Source organism: Corapipo altera, unplaced genomic scaffold, assembly GCF_003945725.1.
Source record: "Corapipo altera isolate COAL_440 unplaced genomic scaffold, ASM394572v1 61003, whole genome shotgun sequence".
NCBI lineage: Eukaryota > Metazoa > Chordata > Aves > Passeriformes > Pipridae > Corapipo > Corapipo altera.
The window spans coordinates 548,763-575,993 of NW_020885014.1; the positions used below are offsets into that span (position 1 = coordinate 548,763).

Consider the following 27,231-nt stretch of genomic DNA (forward strand, 5'->3'; position numbering starts at 1 on the left):
GAGGTTTAACTGCACCGTGTAACTTCCTCTCCCCGCCCGCCCCTCCTCCTCACCGCCAACGTGGCACTAACCGCGTCCCGCCCGCGCCGCCATTTGATGCGTGAGGAGCGAACCACGCAGTGGGCGCGGGAGGGGAGGAGCGAACTCCCCCGCGTGGGGCCGATGGAGCCGTCGGCGCTGCGGGGCCGCTGCAGACGTGGCAGGGCGGGGCGGGGCTAGGCGGCGCGGGGCCTGCTGGGAGCTGTAGTCCCCGGCGCTGCCGGGGACATTCCTTCATCCCCGGGACGGGAAAGGCCGCGAAGGGACGGGCCGGAACAGGGGTGATTAAGACTCGGTGAGGGCGTTTGCGGCGGCGGGAGGGGCTGCCGGCGGGGAGGAGCGAGCAGAGGGCTGGGCCAGGCGGTGCGGAGGTCCGCGCCGGCTGCGGGAGGTGCGGCGTGTGTGGGGCTCCTTCTTCGTGTCCTGTCCTGGCTCGCCCTTCCAGCGGCTCCTGCGCTCCCCCTGCGGACACCGCCGTGCTCCGAGGAGAGGTGAGGGTCAGGCAGAGTTCCCGGCGGGATTGTCCCGGTGCCTCGCTGGGTCCCGTTTGTTGACCTGCCCCTGCCTCCCACCGAGCTTCCTCCGGGCTCTAGGGGTGTGTGGGACCTCAGGGCTCTGCTTTCAGCGAGGAATGGGAGCGTTGGTCCTGCTAAGCCCCCTGTGGTTTCATCCCAAATTTGCTTGACTGGCAGTGGGAATCCTCGCCCTTGGGAATCTCTTAATGTCGTATAGAAGCAGCGCTTCAGAAGGTTTATTACTTCTTTCAGTGTCGCTGGAGGTATTATTTGCCCCTTTTTATGATTGTTTTTATTGTCAGATTAAAAAAACCCCCACATTATTTTTTTGGGGGGGAAACACTTCTGAAAGTGGTGGAGCCGTTGCATCCCGTCCCATGATATCCATGTCCCGAATGTGATAGCGGTGTGTGTGTGATTGGTGCAGACTGTTGGGATGTACAGGTGGCAATTCCTTTGATGGCATTATTTGATGGTGTTATGTAGTTGTATGTGTAGATCAGTGGTTCTCCCACTGTGCTCATCAGTGGTCTGTGAGCTTTTTGATGCTTAAATATTTGGTAATGGAGGGGGGTGGTCTGGGGCAAACCCTGAGGGTTGGCAGTGGCACAGAGAATGTGTGAAAAAAAAATAATTCTAATTCCAATAATTCTGATAAGGTTAGGAAGCTTTTAGGCCTTCTAGAGTCACAAAGCAAGGCTAATCCTTACTGTCACACCAGGTGTTTCCAGTGGTCTTGGTCTGTGTTAAGTCAGGCACACTGGGTTCTGGCTGGTGAACAGACTTCTTTGCATTTGTTTTTGGGTTTTTTAAGGTGAAAAGGAAATGAAAGTGTTGTGATTAACATCATGCTATGAATGTAGAATCATAGGATGGTTTGGATTGGAAGGGACCTTAATGACCATCCAGTCCCACCCCCTGCCATGGACAGGGACACCTTCCACTATCTGAGGTTGCCCCAGCCAGGCCTTGTACACTTCCAGGGATGGGGCAGCCACAGCTTCTCTGGGCAACCTGTTCCAGGGCCTCACCACCCTCACAGGGAAGAACTTTCTTTCCCCTAATATCTGATGTAAACCAACTTTCTTTCAGTTTGAATATTTTTCACTATCTGCTGATAAATACATCACATTCTGCTTTGAACTGTGTTGCCAAACAATATATACTCAATAAATTCCACAATATTTTTTCTTGTGATTTTCTAGCTCATGTCAAAGCTGTGAAGTGCCAGTGTTTACTTGGACGAAGCTCAATTTACAGCCCCAAAATAAAGAGTGCACAGCAGTGTTTACCTGCTGCAATCAGCTTCGTTATCAGCTGGAGAAAAGTTGACTTAGCTTCAGTTCTCTGCTCTAAAGCATTAATCAGGAAAATTTATGTTACGTAGCACTGCTGAGACCAGCTTAATTTCAAGCCAAGGGATGAACTCACACACAGGTGCATTGTGACATCAGTAAGAATGCAAATACTCAGAAAATATACAACAGGTATAGAGAGTTCTGGGGATTTTGTTGGGGTTTTTTAAATTTGTTTTGTTGGTTTGGTTTTTTCCCCTCTGTTTAAGGCTTTGGACTTTGGAACAAGTCATTGTAACACAAGGTGATTAAACGGATGATTCCTCTCTGTCCTTCCTTTGGCTTTGGTGAGACTTTGTGTGCCCTCAGGGTTCATCTGTGTTCTGCAGATCAGATGCTGAAAGTTTGTCCCTGACTTTGTGCTCACCCTTTCTAAAGCAGAAAAAACAACCTGAGGGATTTTGCAGATGAAATTTAACATGCAATCCAGCTCTGTTTTGGTTTGATTTTTTAAAAGAGAGTTGTCGTTTTGTTTGATGTCAGCTTCACTCCATCTCTGACAGCTGAAGATGTTTCTTCTGTTGTTTTGTGAGGAGTTTTTATTAGCAGAAGCACTTACTGAAATAGAGAAAAGGGTTAATTAAAGATGAATGAAAATACAACCTCATTATAAATTATCAAGTATGGTTGATTTCTAGATACTGTGTTTTTATCCATGTGAAATTTGCTAATCTCCGTTTGTAAGTAATCTTATCATTAGCTGTGAATTTCTGTATTTTAGAGTAATAACCTGAAGAATTCTTTTGAAGTGGTTATGTCATTAAGATTATTGCAAAATATTAGCACAAATGTAATTACTTCCTATTAAACTAAAGTGAAAAGATTAATAATTTGCCAGTTAAGCCTTTTAGTTTCTAAATCAAATTATTTCATTCCTGCTTTTTTAACACGAGCCCTGTCAAGATTTTCAGTCAGAACTTTACTCTCATTTTCTGTTGAGTACACAAACACCTTGCATTTTGGAGTTAGATTAATGGCTGAAATGTGGTTTTAGGTTAATGCATGAGGTTCAACTGGTGAAAATCAGTAAAAGTAGTTACCAGTCAACTAGTGATAGAGAGTTGGGTTTATTTTCTTTGTGTTATGTGGGAGTTTAATATCATCTCTATAGTGTTTTTCATTAGTACTGAAAAGTTACTTTTTTAACCAAATAATTGATGAAAGCCTAACAAAATTCGTGCTTCTACTTCTTAAAGGGGTTATTTTAAGGATGACAGGGAATATGGGTTTTCTGTATTCCTCTTTTCCATATCCCTTCTTTTTTACTGCCATGTAAGCATAACATAAGATTTTCTCCTACCAAAACATGATGAGATGGTTAAATTTGTGAAATCAATTTGTCATCACAAATCACTAGATGGCAGTACTGATGTTATTTTCACCTAATTCCGTGTGCTTCACTGTGCCTGTCTCAGGATTTCTCCTTTGTAGGTTTGCAAGGAGGCACAAAAGTCACTTCCTTCAGAAGTTAGGGTGACTTTTCCTGTTTTCAGGTCCTACTTGTTGAAAATCATGTGTTTATGGCTTGGGTTATGAAGAATTATTACTATTACTTCTGGTTTTTTCCCTAAATCACTAAAAGACAGTTACAGTTACACCTGTTTTCTTCTTTGAATTTACATATTCCCATGTCTTGTCTTGTCTTTTTTTTTTAATTATTTACCTTTTTTCATGCAGCACATGCAGACTACAACTGACTTAAGTTGAGAAATCACTATACAGAAAGCTGTTATTTGTGCAGGCTTCTTATTAGTCAAGGCTTAATTTAAGTCAGTTCCATGTCATTTTTTAATTGTATTTTAGCAACTGATATGATTTCTGCACATTTGGGATTACTGATTCTGTTCTTCACCTTTCTCATTGCTAAGCTGATTGTGAAAAGGAACTACAGAGTAGTTTACCTCTCTGCTAATTCCTGATTTTTCGGATGTGACTCAGCCGACTTCTCGTGGGTTACCCCTTCTCTCTCACCCCTGCCCAACCAGTGTAATAACTTTCTGAAGCTTTACAACATCGTTGCACAGAGCTGATCTGTGCAACTTTGATCTGTGCAACTTTTTCAGTCATTCTGCAGAATTTATTTTAAGTGGGAAGCATCCCCCAGCAGTTTTTAATCATGGAATTAGGTGTAATCAAGCAGCAGATTAAAAGAGCCTTGATAAAACATTCCTAGGTTTTGGTCAGTGATTCTTTTAATTGCACCGTGGATAATTCTTCCTTGCTTCGCAGTGTCTAATTGGAAGAAGAATGACTTCAAAAATACCTCTGTGTGCAGGAATGTAAACTTCTGTAGATTGTTTAAAATAAAGAATCTTGATACTTCAAGTTCTTCCGCTTGGTGAAGTTTGATGAAAGACTCTGCTATTCCTTTTTAAGGGGTGGTGAGATTTACTCGTTCTGCAAGGACAGTCTGTTCCCCACCAAACAATTATTGACCCTTTCATCCCATCTGAAAAAAAGATGTTAAATGAATTAGAGATCCTCACAACCTAAAATCCATCTGTCATAAGAGTCTTCTTGGAATGCTGCACATAAGCCATGTTTACTTTCTTTCTGAGGCTGGTCTCAAGCTTTTAATCTTAAATCACTTAATGCAAATTACACTAGTTTATCAGAGGGGCTGTAGTTTCTCCTGTGTGATTTTGATGCTTTTATTTGTTTTTTAAACTCTTTGTGCACCTGTCAAGACTGACATTGACATCCTCCTTTCTGGATTTCTCAATATGGTAATAACAGTAACTTTTCCTCCGTATTAGATTAGGAGTTGTATATACATTTAAAACAACAGTGAGGTATTGAGGGACTTTTTGTTTTTTGTTTGGTTTTTTTTTTTTTAAGAGAGGAAAACCACTGTATTTTTGTAAATGGAGTTCTGATTTAATGGATGTGGTGGAAAATGTTTTAAGCCTGTCTATTTTTCATATATATAATTCCTTTATATAGGACTTTTATTTCATTAAAACATCCTTAAGGAACTGCTGCCTTAGGGAGTGGTGCAAATCATCACTGTCTAGTTTACCAGACTGGTGAGAAAGCAGGGTTTTTGGTAAGCTGCCTCTGCACTGAAGAACAAAAATCACCTGGTGTTCATGAAAAACTTAATTTTGCATCTCTCCTTTTCTTCTGAGGCCTTGTACTTTAATTTAGGATTGTTAAATAAGGCATATAGCTCTACTTTTCTAGAAATAATGTATTCTAAAGGTTTACCCAGGTGTGTTGAAAGGTACTTCCAATGTAAACTGGCCTTCACAATAAAACCCAAAGCTTTCAATTAACTTTCACTTCTAATAACATCACCAGGGAAGTGTGGTATTTGGATTTTACAGGAATAGTCTGTACTGGAAAGCTTGTCCAGTATAAATTAATTTCACTGTAATTTTATTCATGCTGGAAGTAAAAGGTCCTAGTTTGGGTTACTACAGCTCAACAATGCAACAAAATACTACCCCATAGTTAAGTTTTTCTTGGGATATGGGTTTTATGATATGTAATTACTTTTGTGTTTTTACACTTTTAAGTTGAAAGCAGTAGCTGGGCATGCACAGTAAGGTTTTTAGAAAGAGGCCTGGCGTTTGAGGTATTATCACAGTCCTAAAAATAAAGGGAAGATACAGGAGAAACAAGACACAATGGATAATTGTGTCCTTGAGATAAGTCAATTTTTTTTCCAGAGTTAGTATTTGAGCTACTTGCTTAGTTCATGGATGTAAATAACTGTGTTGTGGCCTTTGCATTCTAATTTAAAATTTTTCCCCTTGTTTCTTAAGATACTTTTGTTTTTTCCCTCACAGCTTTGTGTAGCTGAAGGAAAATGATGGAAGAGACAACTCCACCTGGCACGCCCCCACCAAGCTCAGCAGAGCCTGCTGCTGCTGCAGCACCTGTCTCATTAGGTACAGAAACATTTATTCATGTCTTTTGAAGCACTACAATTAATCCAAAAACATTGCAATTAGCATAATTACAGTTCTCTTCTCCGGGCTACTTGGAAGAATTTAAATTGTTTTTTAATCATGGAAGTGTGCTCCTTCTCTTACATATATCTGACGCAGAGAATGTTTTAAACATTTTCTAATTCTTGAAACTATTTTATGAAGTCACTTGTGTTTTTTCAAGGATGCAGGGCCAGGGAAATAATACCTTCCACTACAGTGCGCAGTTAGATGAGAAGCATAGTAGGGAATTAAAAACAAAACAGATTTACAGTCCTGTAGAGGATGGTGGTAAACCTTGGATTTTAGTATTCATAGACTCCTAGACTGGTTTGAATTAGGAAGGACCTTAAAGGTCATCTTGGAATGGGTAAGGACACTTTCCACCAGACTAGGTTGCTCCAAGCCCCGTCCAACCTGGCCTTGAACACTTCCAGGGATGGGGCAGCCACAGCTTCTCTGGGCAACCTGTGCCAGGGCCTCACCACCCTCACAGAGAAGAATCTCTTCCTAATATCTGATCTAAACCTGCCGTCATTCAGTTTATAGTCTTGGCCCTATCCCTACATGCCCATGTCAAAAGTCCTTCTCCAGTCTCCTTTAGATTCTGGAAGGTGCTATAAAGTCTCCCTTATTGTGGCTAGTAGTCAAAGCATTTTGTCTGTTCTTGCAAGATTCTGAACACCATATTTGAATACCAGATACTTAATTTTTTGGCACATTTGGTATTGTTGAGTCAGACTGGTGCAGTGGATCCCAGGGAGTGTGCAAGGCAATTCACTGGGGCATGAGAAGGAAACACTAGAACTGTTCCCTCTTTTTCTATCACTGTCTGCCCATGTAAAAAGTCACTCTCCCTCTTTCGTAGAAGCCCTCCCTCAAGTACTGAAAGGCTCCTATAAAGTCTCCCCAGAGCCTTCTCTTTTCCAGGCTGAACGTCTACAACTCTCTTAGACTGTCTCTATAGGAGACTAAAATAGATTTGTCAGCAAACACTTTTGGAAGATGCGTAGAAAACATTGGTGAAGACTTAAAGGAACAAGTATAGAACAAATTACGTTGGGGGCTTGCTGTACAGTTTCATGGATGTCCGGATGTTCCTAGTGTGTCTCAGTTCTGTTTCCAAATATACAAATAATGTATTGTCAAACACTATAGGAGGAATACGCTGAGAAAATCTGCCCTCAACAGTAGGACTGCGATAATAAAAACAATGTTTTTATTAAAACTGTGGAATTGTAACCTCTGATGGAGAAGTTGCTTTTAACTAGGATAAAAATGGGTTCTGGAATAAGGTTGCAGAGATACCATCACACATGAAACATATTCACTACCTCCATTCCTAGGGAAGCCACTGCAGCAAAGAAACTGGAGCCAGAAGTGCACAAAGTGTTACAGGATGTCACCAATGTTGTTAATTTTATAGAAATGGCCTTTAAGTAGTAGATTTTTTTACAGTGTTTTGTAATGAGATGGGGGGAGACTGTGAAATACTTCTTTCGTATTGCACAATTTGCTGGTCACCATTGGCAAGGTGTTGTAGAAGAGTTGTTGAACTCAATGTTGACATGAACTTTTTTTTTTTTTACAAAAAGAAGAGTGTCCCAGATTTGCTGATGCTTTCTGTGATGACAAGGGGCTTTCAGCAGTGTGCTGCCTAGCAGATATTTTAAAAAAAAAATCATAGAATCAGACGGGTTGGAAAGGACCTCTGAGATCATCAAGTCCAACCCTTGATCCACTACCACCACAGTTGCTAGACCATGGCACTAAGTACCACGTCCAGCCTCATCTTAAAAACCTCCAGGGACGGAGAATCCACCACTTCCCTGGGCAGCCCATTCCAATGCCTGATTACCCAGCACTCATAATTTTTCCTTTCAAGGTAAAGGTGACATTTTAACAAGGAGTGCTACAGGAGCTACTTTTGTAAGAAAGTCATGCTTTTGAGAAAGCACTTTGAAAACTGATATTTGGAAATGTTTGCATCATTATACATTCCTGTTGCCAAAACCAGTGCAAATGTTCCATAAAAACTGTCAGATCCGTACACTTAAACTTGGAATGAGAATTTCCTGACCTGTGTGAACCTCTTCCAAACAGTTTCAGTGGAATTTGAACCCACTTGTTAAAAATATGAAAATGCAGCATGTTCATTTTGCAAAGAATTGACATCAGGGAAGATGAAAGTTTTTCTGCCTGCATTTCAAGGAAAACCTGTGCATGATTGATAGGTGGGAGTGGAAAATGAAATAGTAAGATATAGCAAACACAGCCAATGATGCACTTCTTCCATTTTGATCAATTTGAGGCATCTTTTCCAGCTATGGTGGCCCTTAAAGCCAAGTATCAAAATAGTCTGAACACAGAACCAGACCTTCAAATTGCTGCATCATGAGGTGATAAATCAAGATGTAAAAATTATTGAGGTTTCTTCAGTGGCACTGCTCACACTAAAAAGCTGCTATCAATAATTTTATTATATAGCACATTAATAATTACTAATTTATTATTATATTGAAAGTATATTAATAAAAGAATTTTGAGTGGAAGCAGAAGAGTTTTTGTACTGTTAAAATTTTTTCATTCATCTTTATCTCATCCTTTTTACATTTTTATTGTGTATGTTTTGTAACACACATATATAACATACTAGTGCAGTGATACATGTAAATAATTTATAAATAAATAAATTTACATGGGGAAGTGCTCAAAATTTTTTTACTGATAGGTGTTTGTGGTAAAGTTTGGAAACCACAGTGATTTGCTGATTGTGATTGATGTTTAAGCTGAGGCCAGTAAGCTGCTTAAGCTGATCCAACACCTTACTGCTATCAAAAATGGTAATTTCTGGTTTTCTACCTTAGTTTATTCTTGAAGATGAGAGTGTCCTGCATTGTTGATTAAGCAGTCACTCAGAAAAAACAGTAATAGCTAGAAAATTGGGGCAGATTTCAGCTACTCTAAGTTCAATAGTCAAAAGTTGACTTATCTTTTTAAGCTTGTGACAAATAGGGTCACGCAAGAAAAAGATATGTGTCTTACAAATATTCTGTCAGCAAAGGTTGAGGGCAATTGGTGGTGTGTGAAAAGTCAAGCTAGACTAAAATTAGCTTTGAAGGGGGAAGAAAAACAGACCAGGTCAAAATTTACTTGTGAAGTAACTGAAGGCTTAGCATTTCTAAAATTATTTTTTTTCTCTTTTTTCCCCAGCTTTGTCCAGTCCCCTTTCTACAAAAAGCGTGTCCTCTCCTCCTGCATATTCACGATCCTTGCCAGCTGGATTGTCTCCAATTCGTCCTCCTCCTCCGTCTCCTCCTCCTCTGATGACTTCGGCTTCTCTCCCACCTGTGCCTTTTGCAACGATTTCTTCTCTTGCACCATCTCAAAGTCTTACCCTACCTCTTGCTTCCCCTTTAGCCTTTAGTACCCCCATTTTCTCTGCTTCTCCTGCATTCACGGTTACTGCTAGCCCTGGTCTTCCTGCACCTCCCACTGGTCCCCCCACTTCAGGTTTTTCCATGTCCTCAGCCTATGATATCACGAGGGGTCATGCTGGTCGAGCACCGCAGAGCCCACTCATGCCTTCATTTTCTGCAACTCCAGTCACAGGTAACTCTCTGTTTATATGATTTCCTGTTTGTGAGACAGGATGAGTGGTCTCCTGGGTGGCTTTTTTTACAGCACTCTGCTACTTCAGCTTCTTTATAATTATAGGTACACTTAATTAGCATAGTTGCACTCAGGAGAAGGGATAATAGCCTTTAAAATACAGTCATGGTCCAGGAAAGCGAGTCCATTTTAGTGGTGTTCTGGTAGTGTTCAGGTTCACAGAAAAATCTTTAGAAACTTTATTTTTTATTAACTTGCACAGGAAAGCCTTGCTGAACATACATACATAGCTTTTGTCTAACTCAGAGAGCCACCTTCACCTATTTTATTTCCTCAGAATGGTAGGTCTCAGGCTGTAGTTTCATAATTTTCAGGGTTTTGTTCTCAAAATCTATCTACAACAAGCTGTCCATCGCATGTCAGCAGTCTTTTTTATTGTTTCCAGTCACTAAATTGCATTAGGACAGCTGAAAACACATACCTTCCATGAAAACAGTTGCTATTGTTACTGAACTGATGTCATTTTGAGCTAGTGGAGTGGAATGGAAACTTGACTCTCAACTGCTTTTGGGCCAGGCTTTTACTGTTATTGGTGATACCTCTTTTAAGTAGTCTGTATTAGGAAAATGTCTAAAAAGAGCTATCAGTTGTGCAGTGTAAAATAAAAATAACTCTTGATTAAGGCTAGGTTGGAAAATCAGTTGAAACTGGGCATAGGCTCATGCTTTATTTTTCTACTCTTTAGTTTCTTTTGTTTTCCTTTGAAATATGTAAACCTTTCTCCTTTTTCTACTGGTACTAATTTCCACCACCCGGTGTTAGAAAATTTCCTACTTCTCTTATTGTATGAGAATATTCCTATCTCTTTGTTTAGAGAGTAACACTTATTGCTCTCTTTGCTCTAGGGAGGGTTTATTTTGAAAATTTGAAAATGATGAAAAGAACAACTTTTAAATTAACATGATAAGAAAAAAAAATCATTGTTTAACTTTGTACATAATGTACAGCAGTCTCAGTTCTTTTAGAAGATATTGTTGAAGTAATTTTTAACAAGCAGAATTGTTCTGGGACCTTCAAGAAGTGAAGTGAATCAGCCCAGTATTCTTCTCTTCTTCCTGCAGTTTTCCTGTCAAACAATTGCACGTTGCTACAATATAACAAATTAACCGCAGTAAAATAAGTGAACACTTGTATTTTATTTGTCCCTCTTAGGAAGTGTTTTGGCTGATCCCATCACTCAACAAGCAACTTTCTCATCATCTTTGTCTCCTGAGGTTGGCTCTGCAATCACTTTTCCTGAGGAGCATGAAGACCCCGGAGTACCTACCGCCCTTGGTGAAGCATCTGCTGGAGGGCTGTGGGGGTTTATAAAGGTGTGGGAGTTTGTCTGTTACCTTCATGAGGAATTGCCATTTTTTACTGACTATAATAAGATGTATCTTATTTTTTAAATACTCGTTGCTACAAATCCTGTTTATTTTCCAGGTGGTGGAAAGGTGCAAGGTGGCTGTTTTTAATAGTGGTGTTTGCTGAAACTATGCTTTTACTCTTCCTCTATATAGAAGAGAAGGGATTAGACAAATGCAGGTGTTCTAGGTTAATTTTAGTCCTGTGATAGGAACATATCTGTCAGGTTCTGTCACATGTTCTTAAGTCAGATGACGTTTTAGAACCTCTGAAAGACCTGAAAAGTAACTTTTACTTCACAGTGACTGAATGCAGAAGAAGATGGTCTGGTTACCTCACCTGAACACTTTGCATATCACGTTTATAATTTCCTGATTAACTGAGTTTGATTTCTATGGGATGCAAACCATTCTTGTTCTGTAACAAATAAGATATTCTGTAACAGGCCTTTTTTCAAAGAAAGACAAACTGCATATTTTCTTAAACACAAAGAAGTGTCTAAGATACTTCGTAAGATTATTCTGCTAGAAGGCATGGAATATATAGTGCAGAACAGATTCTCCTTGTGGCACAATCTAATCAGACAGATGAAATAAGCAGCGACATCAACTAGTAGAATATCATTACCCTGTAACCTGTTTGGAGCTGTAACGGATGCTACATATAAGTAGCATCATGAAGATTGTGGGGAAAAAAACTATCCTCAAGAGCAACACCATTTTCTGTACTGTCTCATACTAAACATGAAAGAATCAAGTTTAATGTTCCAGCAGGGTTGCAGAGTTTTCAAGGGAGTTTCAAGCCCTTTTGAACATGAAAAGCTGGGAGGAAAAGTCGTGTGTGACATGGCAAACTGAGCCCTCCCCTACTGTGGAATTACACAGTGATACAGTCTTGAAGAGCAAGATTAATTCTCCATCAGTACAGCAAGAGCAGAGTTGTTATGCTGCCCTTTTTTTTCAAGGAGAGATGTCTTCTTATGATCATAAAAGCACATCTTCTTTCATCCTTTAAATATCAATGTCCTCCTTTCAGTCATTACATTCATTTTAATATTTGCAGTTTTCCAGAAGGGAATATTTTACTTGTGACACGATTCTGTAGCCCTTTTTAGAGTACCAGAGCTTTCAATTGCAAATCAGTTGGAAAACCAATCTCTTCCACATTGGTGTTATCTAGTGTTGGTACTAGGATCCAGAAGGTGTCCTGTTTGTATTTATGGAGAAGGTCAGTATTATTGACTTCAATAATGAAGCCCAGATTGTGGTTGAAGTATGAAGCGTTCCATGTGCTTTGCGTGTTCAGTGACCTCTTCTTGAGAATTTCCCAGGTGAATGAGGAAAGAATGAAGAATTAACTACACTGAAAGCACCAAGTTCTTGATGTATGTAAGCACACCTCAGTCTGTGTTTTTTAAAGATCAGACAGAATATGGAACTTAAACTGGTAGTTATTACAGAAATGCATCTGGAATTCCCTGCTGAAGAGCTTAGACAATAGTCGCAGCAGTTATCTTTAATTCTGTTCTTGAAATAGTTTGAAATACCCTTTTTCCCTTGGTATTCTTAAGAAATCATACACTGTTCTTCCAGTTTTCCTTCAAGCTAGATAATACCCCAAACTATGACAATAATCTAAAATTGACAAGTTAATGATCTAGAATCAAACGAGATTGTGTCAGTTCCAAGATTAATTTCTACCTAATGTATCAGAGGCAAAGTTGCATACTATTGCAGTCATTGCACCTGACACCTTGCAGGTTTGACTGTTTGAGCAATGAAGGCACCCAGGACCTGAATTTTCAACTTTTATTTTGTGCGCTGCTTACATGGAAGATCCTCCATTTGAGCAATCTGGGTTTATGTTGCCATAGAATTGGCTGATAGGAATTTCAAGTTTAACTGCATTGTAGTTCACAACATGGTGGTAAATTCATGTTTTACATTGGTATAAAAGTGTGGATTATTTCTCCCTGTTTGTGCTTGGCAGATGAACACATTAAAGGCATCTTCCATAGGTAGAAGCTGCTCAGGAACCATCTCTATAAAGACTTTGTGTTAGTTAGGCAGCCAGGCTGCTAATTGGAGAAGCACTGCTTGGCTTTGCAACATAGTGGGGCTGTTTCTGCAGTAATGCAGAAGGTAATATTTAAACTTCCTGGTGTATCTGAAAAGCTGTGATAGTCATATTATGTAGTGTTTGTGCTGAGTTGTGACATACAATAAGCCATTAAAAAGTGTAATGGTTAGAAACACACAAAGCAGCTTAGTATTTTTTGTTTCTTTTTAACTGTAACGTTTTGAATTTCTTGAAGGGAGGGAAAGAAAACAGAAGATAATATGAAAATGTATTTGCTTAAATTTAGAGTGTAACTGAGAATCCCATGGTGAAGTCTGTTCTTGATAAAACCAAACATTCAGTGGAGACCATGATCACAACACTGGATCCTGGCATGGTTCCCTATATCAGTAAGTGTTTATGACAAACCATTGGATGTTGCATATAAATGCCAGAGAAGTCAATATAATAGCATACTACTTTTATACTTGAAATGTAAAAGTATTTCAATTACGTCTTGAGAATTAACAGGAAGGATAAGCACTGTGGTATTCATCGTTTTTTTATTTTACTGGATTCCATTGCATGTCACATACAAGCTGACCTGAGATTCCTACTTTTTTGAAATGGGGAAGCAAAATGCATCATTTGTACAGGGTGATGGTGTGATTTTGTTTTTTTGGCCTGGCTTTTTTTTCCTTCTAGCAGTGTGATAAGCAGTCCTCCTCCTTAGGTGTGCCAGTACTGCCCTTGGTCTGCATATAAATGAAGCTGGTCAGGAAGCTGCCAAGACTGAGAAGAAACCATTAAAATGAATTTTTTTTTTTTTTAATTTTGTTTTTCTGAGATTTTTTTTTCAGCTGGACCTGTTCTGTGACCCAGTAACTACATTGCTGCAGTGCAAAGCTACAGTAAATGTTGATTATATACAGTTTGGCAAACTGTATTTAAGCTTTTTGTTGCAGTCATGACTGTCCCTTTGTAATATGTCAGTATCCTGTGTAGTTTGACACAGTATGTATTGACAGATCAACTTTTATTTAGAGGATGAATTATTTCTAATAAAATGCTTTGCTTGTAAGATTCAGGTCTAGTAAGCTAATTCAGTATTTATCTCAAAGTTCTCTAAAGTCCTGTTGGAAGGAAAAGCATCTGTATACATCTTGGACAACTTGGACATTTATCTGCTGCATTGTTTTTGTAGTTGCAGTTGTGGAAATAGGGCAATATGTACTTCCTTGTAAAAATGTATTCTGGCATCAACAAAAACTATGTGCCCAACAACAAATGGCCCCACTTCTCTCTCTGCTCTCTCTCCATTACTGCAGTGCCCAAGAAATGTGATCTTCCTCATGCCAAAACCTGAAATTACCAAAGCTTCTGGATGAGTTGGTTGAAATTATTTTTTTTTCATCTAAGCAAATAGTATTTCTGTAGTCTCTTTCTTGAAAAGAGCTGAACTGTTTTCATTGGCACATTGTGAAGATGTCATCTGAGTCATGCACCTGGAATAGGCAATTTCTGTCTGCCTAGGAAATGGTCACCCTGTAAGCATAAACATCAATGCTTTTGTAACAAAAGGTGTCAGGGAATCTTAAATTGAGTGTTTAAATGTTATTTCAGTTTATAATACACAATGAAATTTCACAGTCAAGTGTCAGAGCTTAACTTAATGTGACAATTCTGTCTCTGATTTTACCAGGGTATACCTAGTTCTTATATTTTAGATTTTAGTATTTCCATATTGTCCTAATGTGTGGCAGAAGTTATCACAAATGTTTACATTTAATGCATGTAATATCCTTTTTTCTCTTTTGTAGTAGTATCTGTATGAACAAAGATATGCTTTTGCTGTTTGATGATCCTTAATACAAAAGAACATATTCTGTATTCTCTATCTAAACATGGGGCACAGTTACTGTTCTTAGTGTTGTTATGCAGTAATTTACTAGATCTGTTATGGATTAGTTTTTAGCTTCATTAGAAGCTCTTTAACAGTATTTCTGTTCCTGGGTGCTCAAACAAGGCTAACTTCAGTAAATACCTGCAGTCAATTTTAAGCACTTGTTTAATTATATTAAATTCATTTATATCCAGAAGGAATCCATGAAAAAATATACTCTTAATTATTTTTTAATCCAGTAGTTAACCAGTGTGTAAAACAATTGCCCAAAGTTCAGTGATGTGTACGTTCAATTCCATTCAGTAAAGCAATTGATAAATAAAGTTAAAAAATTACCCCAAAAACCCCAAATAGTATGTTTTACTACTGTTCTGGCATATCTCTGGTGATTCTTCATAAAAATAAGATGATTCCTGTTACTGAGATCTGCTGTGTAATATGAGCAAAAGAGTAAATTGTTCTTTTCTTTGAAATTTAAGCTTTGGGTTTACCATTATCACTTGGGTAACTTTTGCTGTGATAGACAGATGTGAGGTATGATTGAGCTCATCAGTCTTTTGCAGTAGTTTATGATTTCTTTTAATTTATGAATTGCTTTGTTTTATTCTAAAAAAGCTTAGTGAAAACTCCTGCTTCTGTAGGGAGATGCCCCCCGTTGGAAAACAGTCAGAACTGTATGCAAGTTTTTGGTTCTATAGATATTTAGCATCAAAAAACAGGATAAAGCATTAGGGAGGAAGACAAGTTTACACTCCAAGGGCAACAAAAAAGTAATGTGAGCCTTTTTTTAAAAAATTATGTAATTTGACAGCTGTTCACTGGATTTTATGTTCTTGATCCCTTTCATAAGGAAGACTTTGTGTGTGACACCAGCATTCCTTACTGCTTCCCAGAACACCAACACGTCCTTAGAAATGGATGTCAGTTTTCCTAAATCTCTGTAAATTGTCATCTTATATAGGTGCTCTGGTTTCTTTCAGGTGCTGAACAACCATCAGTTCCTATTGTCTCTCTTTCATCCATGCTTCACTTACCTATTCATCTAACTTTTACTTCCTAGCTTAAGTTACTTCTACTTCATAAAATAACTATTGTACAGTGCATGAGAAAGAGGAGAGCAGCTGAAAAATACTGTTGAGATGGAGAATGTATTTGAACTGTCTAATAATGGGAATGAGGAAAAATACATGCACATGTGTATTTTACAGATTACAAAATTATTTTACAGGAACTGGGGGAGAACTGGACATAGTGGTCACTTCTAATAAAGAGGTAAAAGTGGCAGCAATTCGGGATGCCTTTCAAGAAGTCTTTGGAATGGCTGTTGTTACTGGAGAGGCTGCACAGTCTAACATTGCACCCCAACCTGTGGGCTATGCTGCAGGTTTAAGGGTAAGTTGGTATGTAACAGTACCCAAGTACCACCAGCACAGAGATTCACCCAGAAGAATCTCATTTTCCAAAAAGTGGAAGTCAGTTTGGGGGATAGGTAAACATTTTCTTTTGTTTTGTTTTTGGGGTTTTTTTGGTGTGTTTGGTTAGTTGGTTTGTTGTTTTTCGGGAGGTGAGGGTTTGGTTTGGGTTGGGTTTTTTCCCCATTTGAATCATCAGACCAGTTTAGAGCTGCTTGTTGAAAGATTTTTTTGAGTTTTTTTGCAAACACATTCACAGCAAGTTAAGATTATTTATGTCAGTTTTCTTACACACCGTTATTGATTGCCATCGCATCTTGTGTACCTTGTGATATTACTGTAGTTTGAAAGTACATCAGGCATTTTTGAATAGTCTGTGACTAGCAAATCATGTTGGGAATACTAGAAATTAAGAGAGATTCTTTGAGACTGAATTGCCTCCCTGATACTTCTGTAGATGAAAGATTGTTTGATTAACACTTGTCAGGGATCATTGCAAACAGATCTATGTTCTGTTTGAAAAGTAATTCACTGTGCAGCCTTGCAGACTGCTGTGCTGCCCCAGAGGAAGGATTAGCAAGGGTTTGACCAATAACTAAAAATCCTGAAAACAGCTATTTAGCACTGCGTTTTTTTTTAGATGTCAACAAAAACTCATGAAAAAGGAAGTCTTGTTGCCCTGACTGTTGTGGCAGTGTTTGCAGCAGAGTAAAGCCTGTTCTCACAGTAATGTATTAGCTGATACAATTGTATATGGAGGTAAAGCAGAATAATGTGGATGTTCCTTTACTTATTTAGCTACTGTAGTGTAATGGTAGTAATATTTCTATTACAACTTCAGAGTGATAATAGTTTTCAAGTGAATGATTCCTACATTTTAGTTGGATATGTACCGCAACAAAATTGATTCTTTACCTTGGTCTTACGAAGTTACTCCTTTAGATCAAAGGATCTAAACCCAAGAAGTCTTAAGTTGCAAAATTGTCAGTGTGAGTAACGGAAATATGTACTGATGCTTTCACTAATAGTGAAACTTGGCACAGTTACAGATTAGGAATTCTTTACCTGCTGCTCTAGGCTTTTTTTTGGAAAACAAAAACTAAAAATATTTAATTAGTTTTATTATAGTGTTTGTTACTGTTTGAGATTCCATTATGGCTTTTCATGAGTTTGGTTGTTGGGTTTTTTTCCCTAACATTGAAATAAGAGTAATTTTCAAAATCTCTCATATTTTCTGTTTAACTTGAGAAGTATGTTCCATAGTTCTTCTGGGATTATTCTGTAAACATTGTACTGTGTTGTGGTTCAAAGAGAGTGTTGTCTAACAGCTCATGTCACCATTCAGGGAGCACAGGAAAGGATAGACAGCTTGCGTCGGGCAGGAGTCATCCATGAGAAACAGCCTGTTGTATCCGTGGAAAACTTCATTGAGGAATTGCTTCCTGACAAGTGAGAACATCAAATATATTGCTGGAGAGTCAGGAATATTCTTTGTTGACTCAGAGGTGTCAGTATCACTCTGAGCAGAAGAAAGGAGATGGTCTGTCTTGAGTTTTGCTTTGGCAGATTTGATTTTGGTGATGATGTTCAGCTCTTTGTCCAGACATCTTGAGACTTTTAATATATAAAAATCATTGTGAGGTTTTTCCAGATTCACAGTATAAAAACACAGTGAAGTTATATCGAACTGAAAAAATTAAGGAGCTGTGAAAGTTGGAATTTGGCTAGTGGTTTGTGCACTCCTGTGTGCATCCTCTCTTCTCTTTTTCTGAAATTGTATCAGAAGGGATACTGGAAAATACTCTAGGAGGGGCAGAAGTGTTTTTCTGAATAAATCATTTAAGGAGTTGTTATAGCATTAGACGTGCCAAAAAATCTTCTGAATATAGAACATGAGTGATAAATACATATATTTTTTAATTGTTAGGGAAGGTTATTTTAATGAGAAATGTTCTTTCAGAGATTGAATGAAAATTATAGCATAATAACTATGGCCAAAGTAATGTATCTGCATGCACCCAACCCCTCAGCTTTTTTTGTGTCCTTGATTTGTAAGTTTCATATTTTTTATATATTTCTATGTATATTTATGTATTTTACATACATACACATGCACTATAATGTTATATATGAGAAAACTGATATATGCAAACTTTACTTGAAAAATACCAGAACGCTTTGATGAGTCTCATTATGACATTATTACTGCATTTGAAGTAGATTTTGTAAAATGGTCATAATTTAACTGCTAATCTGTTGGTTTTCAGTTGCGTGATACTCAGTACTCAGAAATAAAGTAATATGCATGTCATTGCAGGTGGTTTGACATTGGATGTCTGATTATCGAGGATCCAGTTTATGGTATTCACCTAGAGGCATTTACCCAGGCAACACCAGTACCTTCTCAATATGTTCAGCAGGTGAGTTTTCAGTTTTCTTAACAATTAACAGTAAGATTTAAGTTTTAATTTTATTTATGATGTCAATTCTTACTGGCAGTTGCTCCACTTGAATGTTTTCATTTATAAAATGAGGATAAAAACTGTTTTTGAATCACGTTAATGTATTACCTAAAAGTCTTCAGGCATTTATGGCAAAGCATTTCTTGATCAAAGGTGTCATTCTGTGTCACTTTGGAGCACTAGTTTTACTTTCCTATTAAAAAGGAAGAAATACTGACCAAGAAGAAATCAACCAGAGAGAATTACTTCCTCAAAAAGGAAATACAACAATTCCCTATGAGCATGTAGACTCCCACCTAAACAGCAAGGCTGATGTCCTCTTCTGAGTGTGCTATTCTGACAAGGATGTAAAATATCTGAAATCAGAAGGTTTCAATCTAGGAAATATCATGGTTCATCTAACTGAAAATAATGTACAGCTCTTAAATATCCCCAATAGAAGGTTTTCATGAGATGGTTTAAGTTTCATTGGACACAGGCTGGGAATTACTCCAGTCACTGCATGTCTCCTGACAGCAGATATGAGTCATACATTAATTAACTTTGGTCTGAAAATTTGTTTTAAATAAATGTTTCCATGAAGAATGTAAAACCAAAACTGTTTGGGGTTTGATCCCTGGGGGTTGTTTTGAGAAAACAAATAGTAACTGCTATTTTTTTTTCAGTAGTACCCATTTCAATAAGTGAGCATTTGTGGGATTGGTTCTTATTTTCCTGAGTTCTTGCAGCCTTGAAAAGCTGATGAGTGGCAAAACGAGAAATATTGCTCTGTCTCTGTAGTTTTCCAAAATGCTTTTCAAAAACAGTGGAGAAAGAAATGAAGCTACAGGAAAAAATGTTCAAGGGTCCCTTTCAAACCCAAAGTATTCTGCATATTCTGACAAACCTATGCTGTTGTAGTTGCAAGACCGTAGTTTTAGGAAGGGCACAGTACACTAATGCTCTTGATTTGCTGTACATGCACTCAAAATGGACTAATTAAAAATCTGTATGAAGGAGGTGGTTGCCTGTGATGAGCATCAGACCAGAGAAATGCAGAAACACCCCCACTGTTTCCCTTCTGGTTCCAATTGCAGAATGAGGGGTACAGATGTCATTTACCTGGACTTCTTGACACAGTCCCGCACTCAAAATTAGAGATAGATTCAATGGATGGACTGTTCAGTGGATAAGGAATTGATTGAACAGTCACATCCAGAGGGTCGTGGTCAGTGACTCAGAGTCCTAATGGGCATCAGTGACCAGTGGTGCCTTCAGGGGTCTGTATTGGTACCAGTGTGATTTAACGTCTTCATTAATGACATGGATGAAGGGACTGAGAGCTTCCTCAGCAGGTTTGCAGGAGACACCAAACTGAGGGTGCAGTGACACACCTGAAGGACAGGGCCATCCAGAGGGACCTGGACAAGCTCCAGAAGCGGCCCCTGGGAATCTCCTGAGGTTTAACAAGGCCGAGGACTGGTCCTGCACCTGTGTTGGGGCACCTCCAGGATCAATCCAGGCTGGGGATGAGCAGATGAAGCAGCTGTGGGGAGAAGGACTTGGGGGTGCTGGTGGGGGAGAGGCTGGACATGGCCCAGCACAGAAACCCCCTGTGCCCTGGGCTGATCCCACAGCGTGGGCAACAGGCCAGGGGGGGATTCTGCCCCTCTGCCCCCTCAGATGAGACCCCACCTGCAGAGCTGCCTCCAGCCCTGGGGGCCCAGCACAGCAAGGACATGGAGCTGCTGGAGCGAGTCCACAGGAGGCACCAAGATGATGAGAGGGATGGAGCAGCTCTGCTGTGAGGAAAGGCTGGGAGAGCTGAGAGTGTTCAACCTGGAGAAAAGAAGCTTTGGGGTGACCTAATTGTGGCCTTCCAGGACATGAAGGGGCTACAAGAAAGATGGAGAGAGACTATTTACAAAGGCCTGGGGTGACAGGACAGGAAGGAGTGGTTTCACACTGACAGACAGAATGTTTAGTTTAGATAGTAGGAAGAAATTGTTACCTGTGAGGATGATGAGGCCCTGACACAGGTTGTCCAGAGAAGCTGTGGCTACCTCATCCCTGGAAGTGTTCAGGGCCAGGTTGGATGGGCTTGGAGCAACCTGGTCTGGTGTAAGGTGTTCCTGCCTATGGCAGGGGAGTTGGAACTACGTGAGCTTTAAGGTCTCTTCCAATCCAAACCATTCTACAGTTCTGTGAAATGACACTAAATCATGAGAGATTTGCATGAGATCCCTTTGTGATCTCATGCAAATCTCTCAGCCCTTCTTTTCTGCCAGGCTCAGCTTTCTCCTTGCATTTGGCTACTTGCCTGCTTCAGAGGGACATTTTAACTGTTTTTAAAGCTTTTGGAGGGTATGTATTGTTATTGATTCCATCTATTGGCTACTTTATAAGAGAATGGCAGTATGTCTTTACTCTCTTAAGCTTTGTATTTTAGTTTATACTCTTCAGATGTTACTTGCATCATGATACATAGAAATCCAAATAATTTGCTTGGCAAATTATGCGGCAATCTGAAATCTGATTCTGATACCCTTTGATTTGCCATGTAAGTCTGTTGATATAAGAATGATCATGATATAAGAATGATCACTTGTGAAAGTTGGTGAAAATAGAAGTAAAACTACTAATTTCAGTCTCTCTAAGTAATCCCTTCTCACAATGTTGCACAGGCCAAAAGTCTTACACCTGAGGACTACAATCTGAGATGGTCAGGCCTGCTGGTGACCTTGGGCGAGGTGCTGGAGAAGAGCGTTCCGAACGTGAACAGGACGGACTGGCATGTGGTGTTCACGGGCATGTCCCGCCGGCAGATGATCTACAGCGCGGCCAAGGCCCTGGCAGGGATGTACAAACAGCAGCTGCCACCCACGACCATGTGAGAGTGGCTGGTCTGTCACAGCAAGAAGTACTGGTCTTGGTTCTGGAGTTGATATGAAGGCTACACACTCTTAATTTGCAGTGGATGCAACACAGATTTGTAATCTTAACTCTAAACTGCTTCTACTTTTTAAGAAGCAAAGGTGATTTCTGGTAGTGGAAGTGAGCAATTACATTTTTTGGCTATTATATGATTTCCAGTATGATTCACAAAGCAGGAAATTGAGACAAATGCGTATATTTATAACTGCTACAAGTAGCATTACAATTTTTCAAGTGTAACATGCTATGATTTGACACCTTACTAGGCATTTGCTGAGATACTTTAGTTAGTATACTTTTGAAAGGGGATATTTGTTTAGCTGTTTCTATTATATTAGTAATATAAACATGTTGACAGCATAACATGTATGCAATATATATGCATTTCAATCCAGAGAGACTACCTTCTGTATTACATGTTATACTGGGGCACGTATTCAGGGGATACTTAAGACCTCATGAGTTTGGTGTCCATATATAGTTCTCAGGAGTGATGCCAAGTAGTTTCTACAGCACATAACAGTGAGGTGCTGAAGAGCACAAATCCATGCCCTGTTAGCTGAAGTCTTTGCTAAATAGTTCTGAATTCTCATTTTCCATGCTGCATCTTTTTTTCTTTTTTATGTAGCAGTAATGAAATTCGTGGCCAGTTGAAACAACACAGACAAATTTCGAGTTGCTTCAGTGGGTTTTATATCAGGTACCGCATATGCCACATGAAATCATCTCAGCAGTTTCAATAACATCGTTTACTCCAATGCTTCCAAACTTCACATTTTATATGGAATTACGTAATTTATCTAGTTACAGCTGTCAGCAATTTGATTATGGAAAATGGTGATGTGTGCATCACTTGCTTTGCTAGCCTGGGTTTCTTAAACACTTTGAAGTCTTAAATGCTTTCTTGATGTCATGAGCTCACTGTCATGAGCTCACAGTTTTTGGTGTGTCTGATGTTTTTCATGGCTGTAAAGGCCCTCCATCAATGCTCATGCAATCTTAAAATCTGTATTTAGAAATATGGAAGTAATTGTGAAGAAAATATTTTGGTAACACTTTCTTAAGAAACAAAGAATAAACAAATACTCTTTGTTTGCCTTAAGCAGTTTTTCAGCTTAAATTGCTCTGCCTTTACCTTTATTAGATGCTTTCAAAGACCATTTTTATATACAATATACTTTTAAGCCAGCTCATGATTGTACCCGGTGGAAATCTATCTATTTCCAAGTATTTGACCTTAATTGGTTTACTCTGTAAAGTAGTTGAGTAGATGTTTTCAGCTTTTTACCATCTGCTGGGTTGTGTTGTGGAAAATAATACAAGAGGAAGTTCAACAGGTAAGACATTGATATCCTGTTTTAAATTTATACTGAGATCAACTTAGAAAAGCAGAGACACATTTGGACATGTGACTTTTATTACATGTACAAGACAATTCCCAACTGCTTCATCACTGTAGATACAGCTGCAGAAGCCATTTCTGCTACTTTATGAGGGGGTAGGTTTGTTCAAATATTAGTGTCATGAACAAAAGATCAAGAAAGCTACTACATATACTACTGTTATACTACATATACTACTCTTTTTAGGTGTGTCTCACTTAGATGCAGCCAAGTTTTTTGAGTTTGCATTACTTTAAAAGAGATCTACCTGGTCCTTAAACTAAGGTTCTTCAAAATGTTGGAGATGGTTCATTAACTGCACTTGTTGCTGGTTTTTGTACACTTAAGGCAATGGTTCTTTAAGTCCCCTGTGCATTGCACAATGGCAGGGTTTTAATTGTTATTGTGAGAAAGGAGCAGAGCAGTGATAAATTCAGGCTGAACTTTAGAAGGTATGTATAGGCTGATGAGAGATGGGTGAGCCTTCAGAAATATCAGCACAAGGGTTTTGTATATAGGAAGAATACTGGATTTTTTTTTCTGAGGCTGAAAAATAATTTCAGGACTATATATATACAGGTACGTGTATAAGTACTTTGTAGAACAACACACTGACACACCCTCTCTGCAAGATTTGATATATGAATTTTAGGCATGGTGTCACAAGTAGGGATTTTTAAGGAGCCTGTGACTGGGTTATTGTTAGAGAAGAGCTGAAAATTTAAGTGTGCAGAAACTGCTTTGCTCAAATGAAACTTTTTCTCCTGGACTTCATTTGCACATTCTAATCAGCTTTTTGGTTTAGAAAGTGTACCGTTATCCCAGTTCTTAGTCTGTGCCCTTAGAGATTGACTTTGCAAGCAGCTGTAGTGACTTAAGGTGTTACAGCCCTGTCAGTGGAGGTTTCTGCCCCTGCAGATTGTCTTGTAGAATTAGCTCTGAATGCTAATTATGAGCTGAAGTTACCTGTGACTGCTCTCCCATGCTTGTTTTAACAGCAGCAAACCTGAGTTGAAAAGTTTCTGCTCTGGGCCTGGCCTTAGATTTTCACCACAACACTACTCAGAACATTGTGGCTCTGTCAGAAAAATCCTGGTTATGAAGTTCCCCACACAATTTTGTTGAAACTAGTCTGATGACTTCCACCCATCTGCCCCTCTCAAGGTTTTCCATGCACATCTGTTGAAGAAGGGATGGGGCATGTGGGGTCTGATGAAGCAACAAATACGGTTTAGTGGAACGTATTGGTCCACAACCAGAACAACCTCAATGTACTCTGTACATGAGCAGAGTATTCTCCTTTAATGGAAAGCTTTTAAAATTATCTTCCAATTCCAGTCTTCTTCTTTAGACATCTCAGTTTGGTTAAGATAGTGAGGAATGGCAGAAGAGGGCAAAAATAAGAATGAAGTATGAACGGATGTGAAGGCAATCAGGAGAGTACCAGAGAAATAGGAATGTCTAGTGAGCAGGTACAGAAGCTTAATTGTATTTAATGCAATGTCCTGGATGCAGGAAGTGGTAGAGGGTAGTTGAGAAATAAGGTGGAAATATGGAGTAACTTGGGTCTGTCTGCTGCTGTTTATTTTGGCCAGCTTTAGAAGACCACCAACATATACATGCATACCTTGCAGCAGAGAGGTTTAGCCCAATTGTGATTCAGATTCTTCAGGATATTTGTAAAAGCAGGTTTTCTTTTCCCATAATAGTATAATGTGAGGTAAACCTTGCAGATGGAGGTAAGACATTATCCCTGAACAGTGTTGACTCTGAAACAGAACTCTGTGTGTCTAGTTTACAATTACATTTAATGATTTTGACCAAGCAAATTTAAAAAAAGGAAAAAACATTGTTCTTCATTTCCTACTGTTAACAGACAGAGGAACAAGTAGTAAATGAGAACATTCTGTATCCCATCAGAAGTTGTTAATAGACTTGAAAATCAGAATAAAATAGCTTCAAACTTGGTTATTTTTCCAATGTGTATTTTAACTTCAACAATTAAGTCTGTCTGTAACTTATCAAAAACTCAAATTTTGTCATCCTGAATCCCTGAACTGTTTGGCTTTGACTTCATGGTTCTGTTCCATCCATAGTTACACAATTCAGGAAAAGCTAGTTGCATAAAAGCAATAGTGTATAGAATTACAGTTTCTAAAAGGAAAAAATGCCAATTGGTTTGATTTATCATCTCATTGTGCAGAATTCTGTCAAAGCTTTAGATACTCCAGCCAGCTGATTTTGTAGAGCAGCCAGACTATGACCTGGCAATTAAATTGTGAATACACAGTTTTGCAGAGGAATAACAGATCCAAAACACTCAGCAGCTTCTTCTGAGCTAACACAGGGATTTGTCATGTACTAGAATCAAAGGAGATGCAGCTCTAAGGTTACAAGCAAAATATTTGGTATTGAGCAAGTGATTTCCAACTATCTTTGCATTCTACGAGTGTGAGTGAATATGGCACTGGCCTTCTCTGTAAATTAGAGAAGTACCTCATAGTAGAGGAGAAAGCAGATGGGTTGGTTTTGCAAGATTTGGTGGCTATTTTAATGCAAAGTTACATGGAATTCTGTGTAAAGCCTGTGGTTTTTTAATATTAATCACAAAAACACGCTTCTTGTTAAAGGATACTCCATGACAGGAGTGAATGTAATTTTTCTTTTTTTTTTTTAAATAAGAATTATAGTGTTGGAAATTGTTGATCACAACTTTCAAGCATCTTTTATTCTACTTGCTCAGATCAGCATGTATTTGAAAATGCTCAAACTGAAAAATAAGCTAATGTAGTAGCTTCGCTGTGAATAATGCAGTGAACCACTCAGTCAAATTCCTCCCTCAGTTTAGTCTTGAATTCATCAAAAATTCCCTGAGTTTTAAAAGCTTTCACTTGACTTAGTTTGAGTATCTGTATGTTCATGCTTATGCAGTTCAGTTGATTCTGCTCAGAATTTTATAGGACAATTTCCCAATGGAAGAAAACACAGTTCTCCTCTAACAGGATACTAAAGGGAACTTCTTTCTTCTCAGCTCAGAAACAGAAAAAAAAGTATAGCTGTTGCCTTGCTTGTATGCTAAAATTGAATCTGTTATGTCTTCTGGTGAGAAAATTAGTAGATAAGAGATAATAGACTTAATTAAACTTACTTGAATTGCTGTATTTAGCAACTTGGGATAGGTTGTGAAACGAACAGTATTTAACCACAGTGAGAAGCATCCTAATTTATTTTTTCCTCAAGTATCAAACAGAGAGCTGTCCTGTCTGCTTTTAGAATAAAGCACACATGAATGCATATATACTGAGGGATTGTTTTCATGATCTAATTCTTACAGTTGTAGGAGCAGCTGTTCCAAGTAAGTGGTGAATATTCTGCAACTTCTTGGAAAAGTGCAGGAAGTTGCATTTTGTGTAAGGAATAGTATTTTGATCAGTAGTGGGATTCTGAAATAGCTGTGGCATCAAACAAAAACCAGCAGATTTATAAAGAATTCCTAAACAGACTAGTTATCCTAAAATCAGTGCTGGTCTTGGGACGTTGCTCTGGCATAAGTGACTACAGTTATGCACATGCAATGCACATTCTAGGGGTTTTGTTAAAATGTACTAAAACTAAAAATCAACAAACTTGTGTCTGCAGGGGAAAGAACAGGAGAATTTTTCTTTTTAACATAATGGGAATTACTGTAATCAATAATCACATTGTTACATAGTTCTTTTTGTCTGTAGTTCTCACAATATTTGCAAAAAAGCACATCCCAATACTTAGAAGGTCGTAAGCATTATAATGAAAACATTTTAAGTTCTCTCTGTCCTGTGTAGATGCAGACTTTTGTATCTGAAGAGCTTATTTTCCTGGACATTGCAAGTCAGTAATACCAGACACACAAAACCCTAAACTGATAAATGTAATAAATTAAAATTATTACTAGGGATAAGATACTTTGGTTTTCTCTTTTTTGGAGTGCTACAAATCCCATGAATCTCTGAGGGGAGGTTCTCTTACCACCAGTGACAGCCAACGTTTTGAGCACCACTGAACCACTGTAAACTTGGGTGTGAGCTCCCAATTTCTTGTTGTTTTCTGAGTTCTTAAATGCAAGCAAGACAGCAAAAGCTGATTCTGCAGTTGCCAGGCTGACTAAAAGTGGATTTTGGAGCTTGTTTCTCATTGCCATTCGCTCTGTAATAATCTGTACATGGTGGGAGCAGCACCATAGGAAGGTATAGAAGACTTAAAAA

At 38.7% G+C, this 27,231-nt stretch overlaps 1 protein-coding gene across 5 annotated transcripts; it reads left to right on the forward strand.

Moving 5' to 3' along the window:
• The first annotated feature begins 179 nt into the window (after positions 1-179).
• PRRC1 (proline rich coiled-coil 1) lies at positions 180-26,922 on the forward strand. 5 transcript variants are annotated; one of them, XM_027667598.1, is made up of 10 exons: positions 252-320; positions 1,760-2,041; positions 5,701-5,802; positions 9,055-9,453; positions 10,666-10,826; positions 13,226-13,328; positions 16,050-16,213; positions 17,579-17,682; positions 18,551-18,653; positions 21,359-26,922. In XM_027667598.1, exons 3-10 carry the CDS (start codon positions 5,721-5,723, stop codon positions 21,566-21,568), a joined length of 1,326 nt encoding a protein of 441 aa, XP_027523399.1. In that variant the 5' UTR covers positions 252-320; positions 1,760-2,041; positions 5,701-5,720; the 3' UTR covers positions 21,569-26,922. The 5 variants fall into 5 exon arrangements, with proteins under 5 accessions (XP_027523397.1, XP_027523400.1, XP_027523399.1 ...); XM_027667596.1 differs by lacking the exon at positions 1,760-2,041 and having other exon boundaries at positions 180-320; XM_027667599.1 differs by lacking the exon at positions 1,760-2,041 and having other exon boundaries at positions 230-334.
• The last annotated feature ends 309 nt before the right edge of the window (positions 26,923-27,231 follow it).